Genomic DNA, 15,907 nt, shown 5'->3' with positions numbered 1-15,907 from the left:
CATGCTGATAAAGGCATGTGGTAGCACAAAGGCGCGTGGTAATCAAAAGGCGCTGCATAAAGACTTCCCATCACATGTTGATTTTTATTAGAGGTCCTCTGACAGCTCCGCTTACACTTACTTTACAAATGTGCGCATGGAACTTATCTGTCAATATTTGTTTTCCTAGTGTTTGCACAGCAAGTAGCCACTCAGCTCCAGGGAATTGGGGGATATTTAATAAGCCTATTTCAGGAATCAGCAAGCCTTTTACCATTTCAGTGCTCTTATCTGTTGCCAAGCCAGTGGCCAGGCAGTTGGCTATTTACTCTTGTATGCTAATTTATTTGAGTAACAATAAGTAATGTGAGGTTGGAGGCAGAGTGGTCACCTTATTAAAAAGTCAACATTTATAAACAGTTACCAGTATTGGTATTGTAACTGTAAACTGAAATGTCTTGGATATATCTGTGTGTGAAGGTTAATGGTGACCACTGTAATTTACAATTGCATCAGGTAACTTAGGCTTTGTCTACACTGCACTTTCATCGGTAAAACTTTTGTCATTCAGGGGCGTGAAAAAAACACCCCTTCTGAACAACAAAAGTTTTACCAATGAAAAGGGCCCGTGTCATCAGAAGAGCTCTCCTGCTGACAAAGCTACCGCCTCTCGTTGGGGGTGCATTTATTTTGTCGGCGGGAGAGCTCTCTCCCACCAACAAAGAGCGGCTACACTGTGCACCTTTTTAGTGGCATGGCTGTAGTGGCCCAGCAGTGTCACTAAAAGGTGCGTAGTGTAGATGCAGCCTAAGTAACATTAACCTAATATGTGCATAATTTCCCTAGTTATCGCCTGTATTAAGTGCAGGGCATACTGCAACGCTGAGATACCATTATCTAATGGAAAACTACAGCCTTTTTAAGCACAAAGACTTGTATACTACTGTAAAACAGATTTCTGGGGCATGTACAATAGTGTGTTAATGTAAATGTGCAGATGAACTGGATAATGTGGTTCTTGGTCATCCACTAGAGCATCGAGAGCTTTGCTAGCCACTGTGTTACTGTTAACGATCTAGAGTTGAACGTTCATCTTAGAGGTTCAGGAGTGTGTCTGGGTCAGATGTTGTAATGACTTATTTTAATGCTGTGATCCACCAAAGAGAAGCAGTGATGCGTGTATTCACCAGAGTAGCTGGCAGGGAGAACTGGCAAATTATATTCTGAAACAGAGATGCAAAATCAGGTAGTGACTCACTGAATCATTTCACGGGGCAGACTGCAGGATCTACTTGAGCCAAAAGTTTAGTCTATTTATTTGTATTTTTCTAGAGCAGGGGTTCTCGCAACAAATTTTTTGGTGGCCTGAGAGTGCGGCCACCAACTCTTGGCGGTGACTGCACTGACACTTTTTTCCTAAAATTATTTATTTTTCCTAAAGTTACATCCAAATCATTGTAATTTATTTATGTAAGGTTTGGGGGTTTTTTGCAGACTCAATAATAAAAACCATCCACAGTTATCTCTAGTCTTTACTGGACCTAACAGAATAGAAACACAAATAAGGTGCTTTGCAAGTTCTTGTCTTTTTTTTTTTTATTATTGTTTGTTTTGCTTTTTTAGTAAAAGTGGTTGTCTGTATAACAATTCTGAAGTAAATCTAAAAATGCTTTGACATAGAAGTCCAAGTAATAATGAAAAACATATCTGGGTGGCTTGGGTCTGGGGAGGGGAGGGAACGCGTGGCCGGGGGGGGGCTCGAGGCTTCGGCCGGCCCCGACCTCCTTCGGGCAGGTTTGAGGGGGGCAGGTCTCAGGGCTTCAGCCAGCCCGGGGCTCCTCTAGCGGCGCTCAGGGCTTCTCCGGCCGGCGGGGTGGTGGCTCCAGCTGCCCAGGGGTGGGGGGAGTGCGGGCAGAAGGGGGGGCTCCACCCACCGCCCATGCACCCACCGCTCGCCTCCTCCCTCCCCCACCCACCTCTCGCCTCTTCTCTCCCCTGCCCCAGACACCGCCCTGCCCGCCAGGAGAACTCCTCCCGCTCGCTAGTGGCTCACCGCTCACCTCCTCCGCTCGCAGCCAGACCGCGCCGCCTCCTCACCCTGCTGCTGGCTCGCCACTCACCTCCTCACTCCTCCGCCAGGGCCCCCCCCCCCGCTCGCTTGTCGCCTCCTTCCTGCCCCGCTCACAGCCAGACTCCCACCCCGCCGCTCGCCTCCTTCCTCCTCCACCGAGGCCCCCCCTGCTCGCCTCCCCACTCGCCTCTTCGCACACACCCCTGCTCACCGCCTCGCTCCCCCGCTCGCAGCCTGCCCCCTCACCCTGCTGCTGGCTCGCCGCTCGCTCCCCCGCCTCGCCGCTCGCCTCCTCACCTTGCTCCTTAAGTCTTGTGTGTCCCACCTGCGTCTCCGGAGAGGCGGCACATGCAAGGAGCAATAGGGACGAATTGGAGGGGCTGATGCTCCCCCCAGGAAACGGCCGTGGCCGCAGGGAACCCCCCTGGTGGCCGCATGCGAGAGAAGGTGTTCTAGAGACAGCCTGAATTTTCAAATGTGGCTCTCTCTCTAGCAAAATATGTAGTCCAAGGGCCTGGTCACCTTCAGTCATTTACTGCAGCCATGCGGCCTTGCCGTCTCTCAAGGGTAACTAACTTTTTTCATAGGCAAGTAAAAAATAATTTGATATTTTTATTAGCATAGTGGTGGATTGAAGGAGTCGTTTTGGGACCTGGGCTAGTAAATTTTGTAGAGAATTTTGCAAGGCTGAACAATGCATCTCAGACTTTCATCTCAACCAAGCAGTTCAGGGGGTTGTTAGGGGCCTACTTTGCAATGTGTCCAAGCTGTAATAATTTAAATGAATGAGATTTCCAAATGATTGTGAGAATGAGGCTTGTAAATTCTTCTTCGAAGCACACACAGCAACATCTTTCCTTACTGAATAGAGAGGCTTCAGTTAAAATTAATCCAAAATAAGACCCTCTCCAATGAGGGAGACTTGGTAGATATAATCTTGGTAGCTCTGAGGACTACACCTATCCTTTCCCTTTTTGTCCAGGGGCATGTCAACACAGCATCTGAGAACGAGCCTCCCAGCCTGGGCCCACAGACCTGTGTTGGCAGGGCTCACAATAGCACGCTAAAAGTAGCTATGTAGACATTGTAGCTTAGGCTCTGAAATCTAGGATGAGGGATGGGCTTCAGAATCTGAGCTCCAGCCTGAGCCGCAACATCAAGGCACTGTCACACAGCTGTCTTTAGTAGGCTAGCATGAGTCTGTGGACCCAGGCTCACTCCCAGATTCAGTGTAGATACCTAGATGACTGTTCTGATCCTGGGACAGCTGAGTGCTAATTATCTTCTAAGGCTGCTCTCAGTGCCTTTGCAGTGACTGGCTAGGAAGTGGGTCAGGGGACTGGGGTCCCTGTCACTTTAGCAGTGCTGCTGCTCTGCCGCCATCCTGGGAATAGGAAATCCAAAGTTAAGAGAGAGGTTAAACCCGTATTCGGACTCCTAAAGCTTTCCTGCTGAATCAGAGTGTCTTGTCACTGTAGATGACTTCCTTTGCATGTGCGAAACTCTGGATTGCATTTCACAAGTTGCACATGTGAATATTCTGATGAAATCACTAAAATGATGGTGACTATGCACTGAGTGCTAATGAATCCATGTGAACAGTAAATCATTTATCACATTCCTACATCAGTTTTTTCCCTAACAATGTAGGAGGCAATCTCACAAGACAAGTTAAAAGAATGACAGTTTTTCTTGGGGGGGGGGGGTGTCAGTCAGCAGGGCCTCTCTTCTTCTTCCCCCTTCTCTCCACAAAGCCTCAAATCCAGCCACCTTCCCCCTCCAAGAGGGTTGGACACAGCTCACTCTGGAGCCTATCAGTGCCTCTCAATACATCCTCCTGAGAACAAGATACTAGAGAGTGATGCCTCCCAACAGTGGCGCTGAGCATTCTGTCTCTGCAGAGTTTACAGTTCCTGACAAGTCAAGGAACATGAAACTTGCATCCTAACCACACTGCACTGCTGCTAGCCTATCAAGCTAGCAACAGAAATAATACGGAGAGGAAAAACTCATTGGCAAGTAATGGGGTTTAGCACTGGACATTCCGAAGTGGCTCTGGTGGGCCAGTGACTAGAGGGCTGCAGAGATAAAATGTTAAAAAGGTAAACAGATTTTTACCCATTGTTTTTCAGCACTGAGCTAATGGTTGTCTTTCTTTTTTTCTTTTGTCTTCTCTCCAGGAACGAGTGGAATATCTCTTCCTCATAATTTTTACAGTGGAAGCATTTTTAAAAGTAATAGCATATGGACTTCTCTTTCACCCCAATGCTTACCTCCGCAATGGCTGGAATTTACTAGATTTTATAATTGTGGTGGTAGGGTGAGTACTATTGTCTTTGAGTACACTGTACACATGGGAACATAAAGAGTTCATTTTGGGGTATCAGGAATTCCAAATGGGTACATTACAGAGGAGGAATGCATAGGCTTCTTATGGATGCTTGTTTGACTGACTGTACAGCATATCCTGTGTCTCTCGTCTCCACCACCCATCTCCCCAACTCATCCCACCTGCAGGCTCCCTTCCTTTACCAAACATAGAGAGAATGTACTGAATTCAGAGTCAGATCCTCCGCTGGTACAACTGGCGTTGCTGTGTTAACTTCAGTGGAATAGCGCTGATTTACACCAGCTGAAGATCTGGCCCACAATGTTTAATCTTGGCATGGTTTTTCTGGTATTGCGTACCTCCAGCTCTTTAGACCCCGTTCCGGGACTTTACCCATTTTTAAGGCGTGGAAAGTAAACCACTTTTTAACACCTGTGGAGGAAAAAAGAGAAAGCAACACAAGACTACTGGGCAATGTACAGCAGGGTCTCAGACTCCTCAGTGTAATCCTTATAGAAGACAATCAGATAAATTAACCCTTGACAGCTCCATGAATGTGGGGGGAATAGTTCATGGGATGTACTTGTAACTTGTTATTTGTAACAATGGATGAACCCCAGAGCTTAAGGTCCAACAAATATTTCAGAAAATAAAATGTTAAAAGATGTCCCGCATTGGTCCATTATTGGGCCTGACCACTGTGAGGGTCAGGCAGAGAGCGACATTTTCAGGAATGAGGAGCTTATTTTGATTAAAATGGCCCTACCAATTATTTAAAAAGCCTGAAACAAAAGCGGGGAATAGAAATACAGAGAATGTGTTGTTTGGCCCACATTTTCTCTAATAGACTGTTTTTCAAAGTTTTCCATGTGGTATCAGCATGTCTCTGAGACATGAGTAGCCTCTAAAAAGAGTGTGTGAGTTAGGAATTGAGCTTCGTCATCCCCTTATAGCCTCCTAAAACAGAACCTCTGAGAAGCCAGAGGAATTGTGAAGCCCTGGAGAAAAGCAGCCAGGCAGCAAGCTCTTCCTTTTTGGATACCTCACAGTGAGTTGTGCAATGCTGCTGAAGCTGAGATGAGTTGTCAGCTTTAGGAAAGGGGATAGCATGGACACTGTTCAACTTCTATATACTTTTTCTGAGTGGCCATGCTTCTGCTTCCTGACCCGCTTCCCAGAGAAGTTCCTGGGCCTCCATATGCAATTAAATTCTTAATTTCTCTAGGGATTAGAAGTACAAGAGTGGAGCAATATCTGCAACACTTGTAGGCAGGTCTCCAGTAGGTATCTCTGCCTCACTACTGAGAGCGGAAAAAGTCATGGGATGAGGTGAAAGGTTTAATGTAGGGAAAATGATGCATTAAATTGGGTTGAATTAGTTAAGAGTTAGAAACTTGGGAAGCAACATGACAAGCTGTTTGAATGGTAGTTAGATGAAGGAAGTGTAAGGTGGGATGAACTAACCCTTAAGGCAATGAGGCTGGGTCTTCTTCTCCTGAATGCATCTTCCCTTCCTATCCCAGCCTCATCTCCAGAGTGAGTTCCATGCCCCACCAGCATCCAGGCCCTCCCCTGTCCTTCCCTTTCCAATAGAAATCCTTACCTCCATTCCCACACTGAGTACCAAAAAAGGGCAGTTTTAGCAGCCAAAGCATCTTATGCTTGATGCCCAAATCCATTGACCATCTGACCACTTGTCTACTTGTATGGAGGAACTGAAAGCTATAAAACTCCTAACCATTCACCTTTGCCGCTGCTGCGCTACTTGATCCCTGCTGTTTCCAGAATGACAGGTGGAAGTGGGGGGAGGAGTTCCCATCTAGGAGGAGGTGGGACAAGTTGGAATCTATTTTTAGTCCCAAAACAGCCCAACGTCCTGCCTAGACTCTTCGCCCTGCTATTTTGGTGCTCTCATCTCCGCACCCCCAAAGGAGTAAAAAAATCCCACAGGAAATTAGTGACATCCACCCAGGAATTAACTGGTTTCCCAAGATAAGTCTGATTCTGCAACGTATACTCAAGTAGCACTCAGTCACCTGACTAGGGACTGCTGCTTAATTATGAACATGATGGTTTTCATTTTATGTGGGTGTTTATGGAGACTTTTAAAAAGAGGACAAATATTTTACCCCCTTCCTATTGCGATGTAAAAGAACAGGGTTCCAGAAATGCTAGATCAGCATTACATGCAGTTTAACTTGAGTTTTCCTATTAGGCCTGTTAATCAGCAAGATGATATTCAGGCTGAAATTAATTCCCTTGCCAGTGACAAAAACAGCAGCTCTCCACTGTGCTATTCTGTCTGCTCTCATGTTCAGCAACACTTACTCTGTAGCTGGAGGAAACAATCTGACAGCAACTGCAACAGGGGAAAGATTACACATGTATAAATATGGCAAAGACTCCTTGGTCCCAGTTAAAGAGTAACAATTGCAAGCAGCAGATTCCACTTCAAGGCTAGATGGGTTTCTCTGATGTTTATCTATTTAGACTGGCTCATACAGGACCATGCCATAGTGTGGTGTGCTGCTTCCTCTCCTAGCAGACCCTACTTATCAGCAAATTCTGAGAGGCAATGCTGTTTGCCCCTGTTCTCCCCTGCTTGCTCCCTACTGTTTGTCTGAAAATTGCGGTGTAAACCCAGGCTGCAGTTACACCATATTTAAACTTGAATTGATTTTTATTGGAGCGGCAGGAAGTTTTCCAAATTTCTCCATTTTCTTTTTTATTCTGCTTCCTGCAAAGACCCCTTATTGACGTACCATTTTCTTCCATCTGAGGGGAGCCAGCCATGGCTTCCCCTGGTGTCAGTCAGTGCTGCTGGAAGTGATTCCAGTGCCAGCCTGAAGCAGTGGCTGGAAAACAAGAGGAAGCATTCACCTGACAGTGGCAATACATGCTGTCTACTGTGTTCCCAACTCAGCCCAGGCTTCCTTAACATTGAGCACAGGCTCATTAATGAGACTTCAGAAGAGAATGAGACACTAACTAAAAAAATGTGATGCTAATCCTAGCCATGCTCAGTAGGGCTTCTAGACTGATGGATATGATGCTCAGAAACCCAGTTTAGAGGTAGCAAACCTAAATTTCCTTTCCCAGCTATTACCACCTCTGTCCTGAATACATGGGTTCTACCTCATAATACCACAGAAGAGGCCAAACAAAAATGGAGGCAAACAAAATACAAAAAAAGGCTTATGATTTTCCTTAGACTGCTGCACTCGTTAGAAATCTCCCACATCCTCCTCTTCATAATAGTGAAAGCAAGTAGACCACTGACCTCTTTTGACTTAACCTAACCTGAAATGGCAGAGTCTGGGGCTCATTAACTTTTTATGTTCCTTAAGCAAGACAAAACCAGGAAATGTATTATCCTAAACTCTTGACTAATATCAGTTGCTAAAACTAAAGACCTGGGTAATTTAGAAGGATGCAGCTCAAGGATGCTCCTGTGACTTTGTGGGCTGGAACTGCTTCTTGCTTTGCATTTGGAGGCCTCTGAGTATTGCTGTTCTCCAGGGAATAAAGAAAAACTTGCCTTCCCGTGGCAACTGTTCTCTTGGGGCAGACTGATAAGGACATAGTTGTAGTATTGTAGCAGAGGCCAGAGAAGATCATAGAGGTTCATGGGATGGCAAAAGAGGAAGGTGCTTTCCTGGTAATATTCAGAAAGTGTAACCTAAACCAGTAGTTCTCAATCTTATTTGATTGCCCCCCCCCTTTGTGTCTTTAGTTGTTTATGCCCCACACCACCACAAGTACATAAGCCACCACCCCACTTTGAAGGCAGAGCGAAGAGCAGCAGCGTCTGCTGGCTGGGTGCCCCGCTCTGAAGGCCGCGCTGCACCAGCAGCAGCACAGAAGTAAGGGTGGCAATGTGAAGAGTGATATTTGTCAATATCACTTTTCACAGCAGATTTAGCTCCATTGCCACCCTTACTTCTGTACTGCTGCTGCATCCCGGGGCTGACAGATGGGGATTGGGGGATGGGACTGAGGGGGGGCGGGAGAAGAGCCTGAGCCTGGGCTGCCTCTGGTGAGGGATAGAGGGAAGGTGCAGGAGGAGAGCCCAAGCCCAGGTGGCTGGGCTCTGGCTGTCAGCCCCAGGGTGCTCTGGCTGTCCCCTTTTCCCTGCCTCCCAGATGTGCACAGCTCTTCTGCATGAGCCCCAAACACCCAGGGCTGACAGCCAGAGCTCTTCCTGCCCGCTCCCCCCCCCCCCCCTCCCGCTGCAAAAAAAGCCCACAGCTTGCACCTCCCTTGACACATTCCCGTGCCTCCATAGTTTGAGAACCACTGACCTAAAGCATTAAAATTTTAAAGACTTTTTCATCACAGCTGTCATCTTGCACTCATTCTGCCATTGGAATCTTCTTCTTCTTTAAATGTTGATGGTTCTCACTATAGAAAAAAGATTAGGGCTGGATGGGAAATGGAAAAATCTTACATACAAAGAATAATTCAGGTGTTATTGTGGCAAAAGGGAGCACAACCAAGGACAATGTCTAGATCCTCAGTCTACCTTAACTCCCATGTTTTTCCACCACATCAGTGCATGCAGCTGGAAGATCTATTAAGGAGAAACTATTTTGATATTGTTCATTATTTTCAGGTAGACAAGGAGATAGGGAATGAACATTCTAGAAAGCAGCCTACATGAATTCTTTATAGTACCCATTATCTGCTACACTTTATAGTACCAATTATCTCCCTGTCTTCAAAAGTTGGGTCATCTGCCGCCTGAAGATATGTGACTTCACTTTGAATGTGTAGTTCTAGGATGGTCAGATGAATCCATGTCAGGAAAGGAGAAGAGCATTAAAAGCAAGGACTATATCTAGACTTAAGGGAATGCCTTCTGAAGAAAGGATGCACTTTCAACTTATAGGCTTGTAACAACTTATCTGTCTTGCCATCATAGACTAGTGCCATCATAGAATATCAGGGTTGGAAGGGACCTCAGGAGATCATCTTGTCCAACCCCCTGCTCAAAGCAGGGCCAATCCTCAATTTTTGCCCCCAATCCCTAAATGGCCCCCTCAAGGATTGAACTCACAATCCTGGGTTTAGCAGGCCAATGCTCAAACCACTGAGCTATCTCTCCAGTTTGGTAGATCTGCTTTCTGAGCAGCTAAGTCCTTTAAAGCTTGATCTAGCTTATTCTCAAATAGCCTATGACCTTTCTGTGGCAGAGCCATTAAATATTGCTTTGAAGAAAAATCTCTTTGCGTAGGTGTCAATCATAAAGTTCTGTGTTTTAGAACATGCTAGTTAAGAACAAAGAACACACACTCAAGCTGTCTAATGAAGCATATCCCACAACTGCTAATCATTAGTTAAATTGTTTCCTAGTTCCTTTGATTTTTTTTTCTCCTTTTGGAAAATAAAGGGTTTTCTGATGCGAGTGTTGTCCTTGGAATTCATCATGACTTAGAAGGAAATTTCCTTTCCTGACAAAAATGACTTGAAAGTGTTGTGTTACAAGAATATTCTTCTTTCCAGACAGCATGTAATACATTTCCTAAGAGCAATATTTTCTGAGGACCCACAGTTTCTACAAAGAGAAAGGTATCTTAATTTAGAGAACAACTTTATTTAGACTGTGCACTGAAGGTATTTGCAAGGGGTCTGAAAATCTGAACAGATTCAAAAACTTAGGTGTAGAAATGAGCCTTTCCTTAGGCCTGTGGGGAATTTTCTAAAGGGCAGACTCAAGCACTTCCACATTTACAAACCCTTCCTGGAGTTAAAAAATAGCCATATTTAAAGGTGAACCGTAAAGCCAAAAACAAAAAACCTTTTGGCCTTTACTTTTTCTTTATGCTCTATAAAGACTCTCTCTCAAAGGTGTTTCTCTCCCTCTTATTTGCATTGGAAATATCAGATCCTCAGTTCCCTCTATTTGCAAGAGCCCCTTGACAAGATCTTCTCTTAGACCAGTGTTTCTTAACCTTTACTGCAGCCTGCACCCCTTTGGTTCTTAAAATATGTTCTCGCACCCCTTATCAAAAATTGTTGAAGTAGGTCAGTTCTTTAAACCTAGATATATTTTTGTTTGTATATTACAGTAATCGTTAAAAAATGTATGTTGTTAAATACATAGGTTTGATTAAACAAAGGAGTTCTACTGACGTGCCTGCACTTAATTTGTGTTTTTGATGATTTACTTTCTAAAAAAATCTGGCATGTCTCGCACCCCCAGAAAGGTCATCTCGCACCCCTAGGGGGTGTGTGCACCCCAGGTTAAAAGCCACTGTCTTAGACTATAAGAATCAGCATCCCATCCACAAAAACAGGGGAATAAAGAGCTGTAGTACAGGTAGCAGCCTTGTCATGCCACTGTTGAGGTCCTCCAAAGATCTGGCTAAGGGTCTTTGGCAAAGAGAATACCTTACGGGTCAGACGTAAAAAAGGAAGCAGGAAAAATATTGGGGGGGAAAAAAAAAGAAAACTACAAGGATGTCTTCATACGTCCATTGAGAAGAAGCAGAAGTCAACAATTAGTCTTTTATTTACTTTGTAGTTAATCTTTTAAGAAATGAACCAAAACTAGATGTAGTGACTCCAAGGCAGAGATTCAGAAATCATTTATCAATGCTCAAGAACACTACACAACAGTTTAAAATAGGTGGTGGAAAATATTGCATCCAGTTGGAAGGGGAAGTTAGGTTGCAGAATGTGCTTATGTGAGATGAAATAGGGTTGATTCTCATACTCTTTGGAGTGGTGCTATGGGATCTTCAGTAACCACAAGAGGGTAGAACCTTGCTTTTACATCTCATTTGAAAATGTCTCCATCAGCATAGTGCTCTCCCACATCATGCTGGGGCACTGTTTCAGCTGGTTCACCTACTGAAAGGGAATGTCAGGAACTACTAAATCAACCACCCCACCTTCTGCAGTATCTACTGTAGGTTTTTTCAAGAGGTTGTCTTGGTCTTGTTCATTAATTTGCAACATCCTCCTCTCACACTCACTACGTGGTTGTTAATTTTTCAGCAATACTTTAAATTATGACTTTGAATTGAGTCAACTAGCTCCCCCATCATAGCTGCCAGGTTCTGTGTAGCTCCAGCTGGGACATTTGCAACTAACGTGTATATAACCAGCAACTTCAGCTTAAGAAAATTAGTGCTGGTGAAAGGTACTGGCCTGAGTGCTGTAATGAATGTACCCTTCTTTTTATCTACCGGTCAAGCTTCCCGCACACATGGCCCTGCCAGCATGCCTCAACCCTGAACTGTGGGGATTTTCTCTAGAGGTAACAGGGCTATTTCATTCTCACTGGCCCACGCAGTTTTTGGCCTCTCTGCGGAGTCTGCCAGTTAGTTCAAAGCATGATGATGAGTTTGTGGCATCGTAACTGGAACTGGCACCCACCGAACTTACCTGATATAGCAGCACCATTGGATGGGAACAACTTCTTTAATATCTACTGAGTTGAACTGGATTCAGAGTGTTGCCCTCTAGGTGAAAGGCTTTGTGGCTACTTAGTAATTCCCTCAGACATCCACTCTCCGAATAAATGCTAATGTTGCACCTCAAGAATGAAGTTTACTTTGTTGAAAGATAAGTATATTAAATCAAGTTCTGACCTTTCACAGGCTGGGTCTTCCACTTTCTACACACATGAATAACATCTCCCACACACTGCTCTGCTTTCTTCAAACACACACTATAATTAAATGCCCCACCCTGTTTTTAAAGGGACAGCTCCTATTAACCCAAGTAAACCACTAAAAATATCATAATAAAACAAGTATGAGAATCCAAATTTACCTCTTAATAAAATGTTTTGTAATATGACATGACATCATGTCAACAATTGCATTTTTCCAGAGTCTTCATACTAACTTACACCTATACTTTTACCCCCTTTAAGCCACCATTAGGGTTTGAAACCAGGATTTTCAGATCACAGACCTCTTCCATTTCATCTACACTTGTAACTGGTAGGGAAATATGCTGTTATCTTCTATTAGGACCAGCCCATAGAGTGAGCCATGATGCATACTTTGCCATGGGTTACACAACTATTGTTGAAATAGCACTGGAATATTTTAGGATTCATAGCTTCTATTCCTAGCTCTGGAAATAGAATGTGAATGGAAACAGCATTGCCAAATGTAATGAATGCTGCTGTTTGGTCCTCATGAAGGTTTGAAACGAATCTCTGGATCTAAAAGCATATCTTTATCTGCCTCATAAACTTCTGCATGTGATCTAACCTTAGAGGGGGTCAAAGAGCCACACTTTGTTAACATGGATTACACAAGCACATAATATGACATGGTTCTTCTGAAAGGCAGTAAATGAGACCTGAGTTCTATTGCCAGTTTCACCTGCAGTGACCTTGTGGAACCTGAGTTGGATGTAAAATAGATTGGGGGACTGAACTCCCTATGAATGGGGGACCAGATGGATAGAAGAGGGAGCAAGTTACAAAGACTCGAGGGGGCAGCTGGCTCCAGGCTGGGAAGTTATGTCCTAGTAGTTCCTATTGCCGTTCCTGTGGGTAGTGCCTAGTGCCCTGTATTCCCCTCACCTCCTTGGCAGCTGGCACCCTGTGCGCCATTGCCTCCCATCCAGGTGCTGATACCCTGTCCCATCCCCCACCTCACACTGATGGCTGGTGCACACACTCCTGCCCTTCCTTGGGACTGGCTGTCTCTGCCGGGACCTGCCGTGGCGGGAAGGTGGGACCTGGCTGGGCTGGGGAGTCCTACCTGCTCCTCATGAGTCAGCTTGATCTTGTGGCCTTGGCAGCTGCTACAGCCTCTCCTCCAGATCCTGCTCTCATATCTTCCTCTATGTGAATGCAGCAGAGTCCACTTCCAGATATTGGTGGGTAGGCAGAAACAGAGACCCGCACACGCTTTTTCCATTGTAGAGATGCTAGCCCCCTCCCCCACCCCGGGTTCCACTGGCCCTGAAATGGTTGAATAATTGCCCTTCTGCAGTAGAGCATCAGCTAATAAAGGTTGCAGACTGCACAGAAGTATTAATAGCAGTCAAAGGAAGAACTGATAGTAGAACTGATGTCTCTTGCCTTACGTCTCAGTTCCCATTCTAAGACTACAGGATATTGTATAGGGGAAGTGTCTCTTTCTCCCCCACTACATATGACTATCAAGTCAGATAAGTGATACATCTGGTGGGTTTGTGCAATATGAGGTAGTTTCAATGGTGGTATGATGTTAATTAATTTTCTGTTTAGCCTAAGCCTTGCTGTCTGCCTACAGCTTGTTTCCTCTTTCCTTTTTGCAGGCTTTTTAGTGCAATTTTAGAACAAGCAACCAAAGCAGATGGGGCGAATTCAATAGGAGGGAAAGGTGCCGGATTTGATGTTAAAGCACTGCGGGCTTTCCGAGTGTTACGCCCCTTACGACTGGTATCTGGAGTTCCTAGTAAGTAACAATCATTTTCCCATTTTAAAACTTTTTTTTTTTGGGTGGTGGGATAAACACAGGGGCAGGAATTATTTTTCTGTGGAAAGATGTAATGTGAAGCAGATGTTTTGGGGGCTGGGAAGAGAGAGACTGTTTTATGTTAATGTGGCTACGTGGTCAGTATGACATTAAATTAAAAGATGGAAGAGTCAAACCTGAGAGGGTAGGTGGGCAGGAGGGGGTGTGGGTGAGAGAGAGATTTATTACACAGTTGCATAAAGTCTGCAGTGTATGATCAAACAACCTCTATAAATAGTGGAAATTGCAAATCAATTTAAAACAAAAGTAAATGAAGTTGTAATCTCTATAATGAATCTAATATAAATCAAATGAATCAAACAACTGGGATTCTGGCTTTGACGTCACTGTATTAGTCTTGCAAATGGCTGACCTAATGGAACAGTGAATAAACACTCTTGTTCATGGGGAGGCTGTTTCATAAAAACTCCATTCTTCCTACCTGTCCACCACCTGCTGCTCTGATCAAGAGTGTTCAGAGTAATTCAGAACAAACTGTCCGTGGGACAATAAATAATCATGATTTCAGTGAGAATCATATTAATTTAAATAATGTTGATGACTCTGAGGAAGCCTCCAGGCAATTTCTGATCATCCAGTTTCTTCTGTCATACCGCCAGGGAAGTTTTGACTGACCACAAGCTGACTTGTCCCATTGTGGAAATGGCATTTGAGCATTGTTGTGTGGCAGGGCTATACCTTTTGAGTCAAGAGTTCTGTTTGAGAATGAACCAGTGATTGGTCTTTTGGGTAGGGGGATAGGGTGAAGGAGCCCATCCAGTTCCATAGGGGTGATTGATCTAGTTGGCAGAAATGGGGGGGGACAATGTAAGGAGTAGACTTTTGGGGTTGGGTCATTTGCTCTAGAATGGTTGTGGAGAGGGGGCTTTCTATACTTTTATTTGGGGAGACTTCTAGGTTGAGGGCTTATTTCAGTATTGCCAACCTCAGTCATTCAAAAATCATGAGCTGGGCCCTCCAAATATCATTAGATTGTCTTAAAAATAATGAAATTAAATAAATAAAACTTGGGTTCTTTTCACTTGACTTGGTTTCTGAGCCCTTAGGTTACAGTGGGGGGTCATATTTTCAGGCTTTTCTGGTCAACTATGATGGCTAGAAACTTACTTTTCAAATGAAAGTTAAGATTCTTAGCTCCAGGAGCTAGGGCTTTAAAAAAAACAATAAATATTGCAAGAGTTGGCAACACTGCGGAAGGTCCTTGCTCATGCACGCAGATGTGACTGCTGTAATGGCCATTGTAGGGTGGGAAGGATGGTTGAATAGCATTTCTGTACACTGAGGAGATGAAGGACCAAAGAGGGGCCTCCTGCAAGAGAAGGGAGAGATGGTATCTGCCCCCTGGACTACGGGGGCAGGCCCATCTTTTGTTAACGAAGTTGTGTGCAGTGTTGTTGTAGCCATGTTGGTCCCAGGATATTAGAGAGACAAGGTGGATGAAGGTAATATCTTTTATTGGACCAATTTAGCGTTCGAGCTCCACAGAGCTCTTCTTAATAAAGTTGGCAATCCAGTAGTCCTGCCAGCTCCGCCACAGCTTTTGAATACCCAGATAGAAGCAGTAGCCAAGAGTGCTTTTTTTAATATGTGCTCAGTGAAGAAGGTTGCGCCTCTCCTCTCAGATGTGCACCTCACAACAGTTATCAGTGCCTTAGCCACCGCTGGGTAGGATTACTGCAATGTTTTTTTATATCCAGCCATCCTTGAAGACCTCTCGGAAACTTTAGTTAATACAAAATGTGACTGCTTACTTAGCTTACAACCCTAAACAAGCAGATCAACGGGGACATTGGTAAACTGGCTGGCTGATTGGCAGAGGTGGTGGGGGCTGACAGAGGATGGGAGCAATAGGGATGGTAATTGTTGTTTTGACTTGGGAGGGACTGTGGGAGGTCCTTCGTCTTGTAAGATTTGCAGTTGTAGTCCATGCTTGAGAGTCCAGTCTTGTCAGTCTCTGGAGACTCCAGTTTGAGCTAATATGTATGAACCTCTCCAGGCAGTGGTACTTTTTTCTGGAGGTGTTACAGCCTGAGTGAATTT

At 44.7% G+C, this 15,907-nt stretch overlaps 1 protein-coding gene and 1 long non-coding RNA gene across 2 annotated transcripts in view; one reads left to right on the top strand and one right to left on the bottom strand.

The window, feature by feature from the left end:
- The window catches only part of LOC142070666 (uncharacterized), a 55,252-nt gene extending 53,180 nt beyond the window's left edge, over window positions 1-2,072 (bottom strand). The window contains exon 1 of the long non-coding RNA XR_012666628.1: window positions 2,040-2,072. This is a non-coding gene — a long non-coding RNA (uncharacterized LOC142070666). The remainder of the gene's footprint in view (window positions 1-2,039) is intronic.
- The window catches only part of CACNA1C (calcium voltage-gated channel subunit alpha1 C), a 706,039-nt gene that overhangs the window by 424,685 nt on the left and 265,447 nt on the right, over window positions 1-15,907 (top strand). The window contains exons 4-5 of the mRNA XM_048828634.2: window positions 4,231-4,370; window positions 13,647-13,786. Coding sequence (XP_048684591.1) covers window positions 4,231-4,370; window positions 13,647-13,786 — 280 coding nt within the window. The remainder of the gene's footprint in view (window positions 1-4,230; window positions 4,371-13,646; window positions 13,787-15,907) is intronic.

Source organism: Caretta caretta, chromosome 1 (genome assembly GCF_965140235.1).
Source record: "Caretta caretta isolate rCarCar2 chromosome 1, rCarCar1.hap1, whole genome shotgun sequence".
Lineage (NCBI taxonomy): Eukaryota > Metazoa > Chordata > Testudines > Cheloniidae > Caretta > Caretta caretta.
Note: the sequence above shows the minus strand (reverse complement) of the source record. Positions and strands in the feature narration are given on the sequence as shown.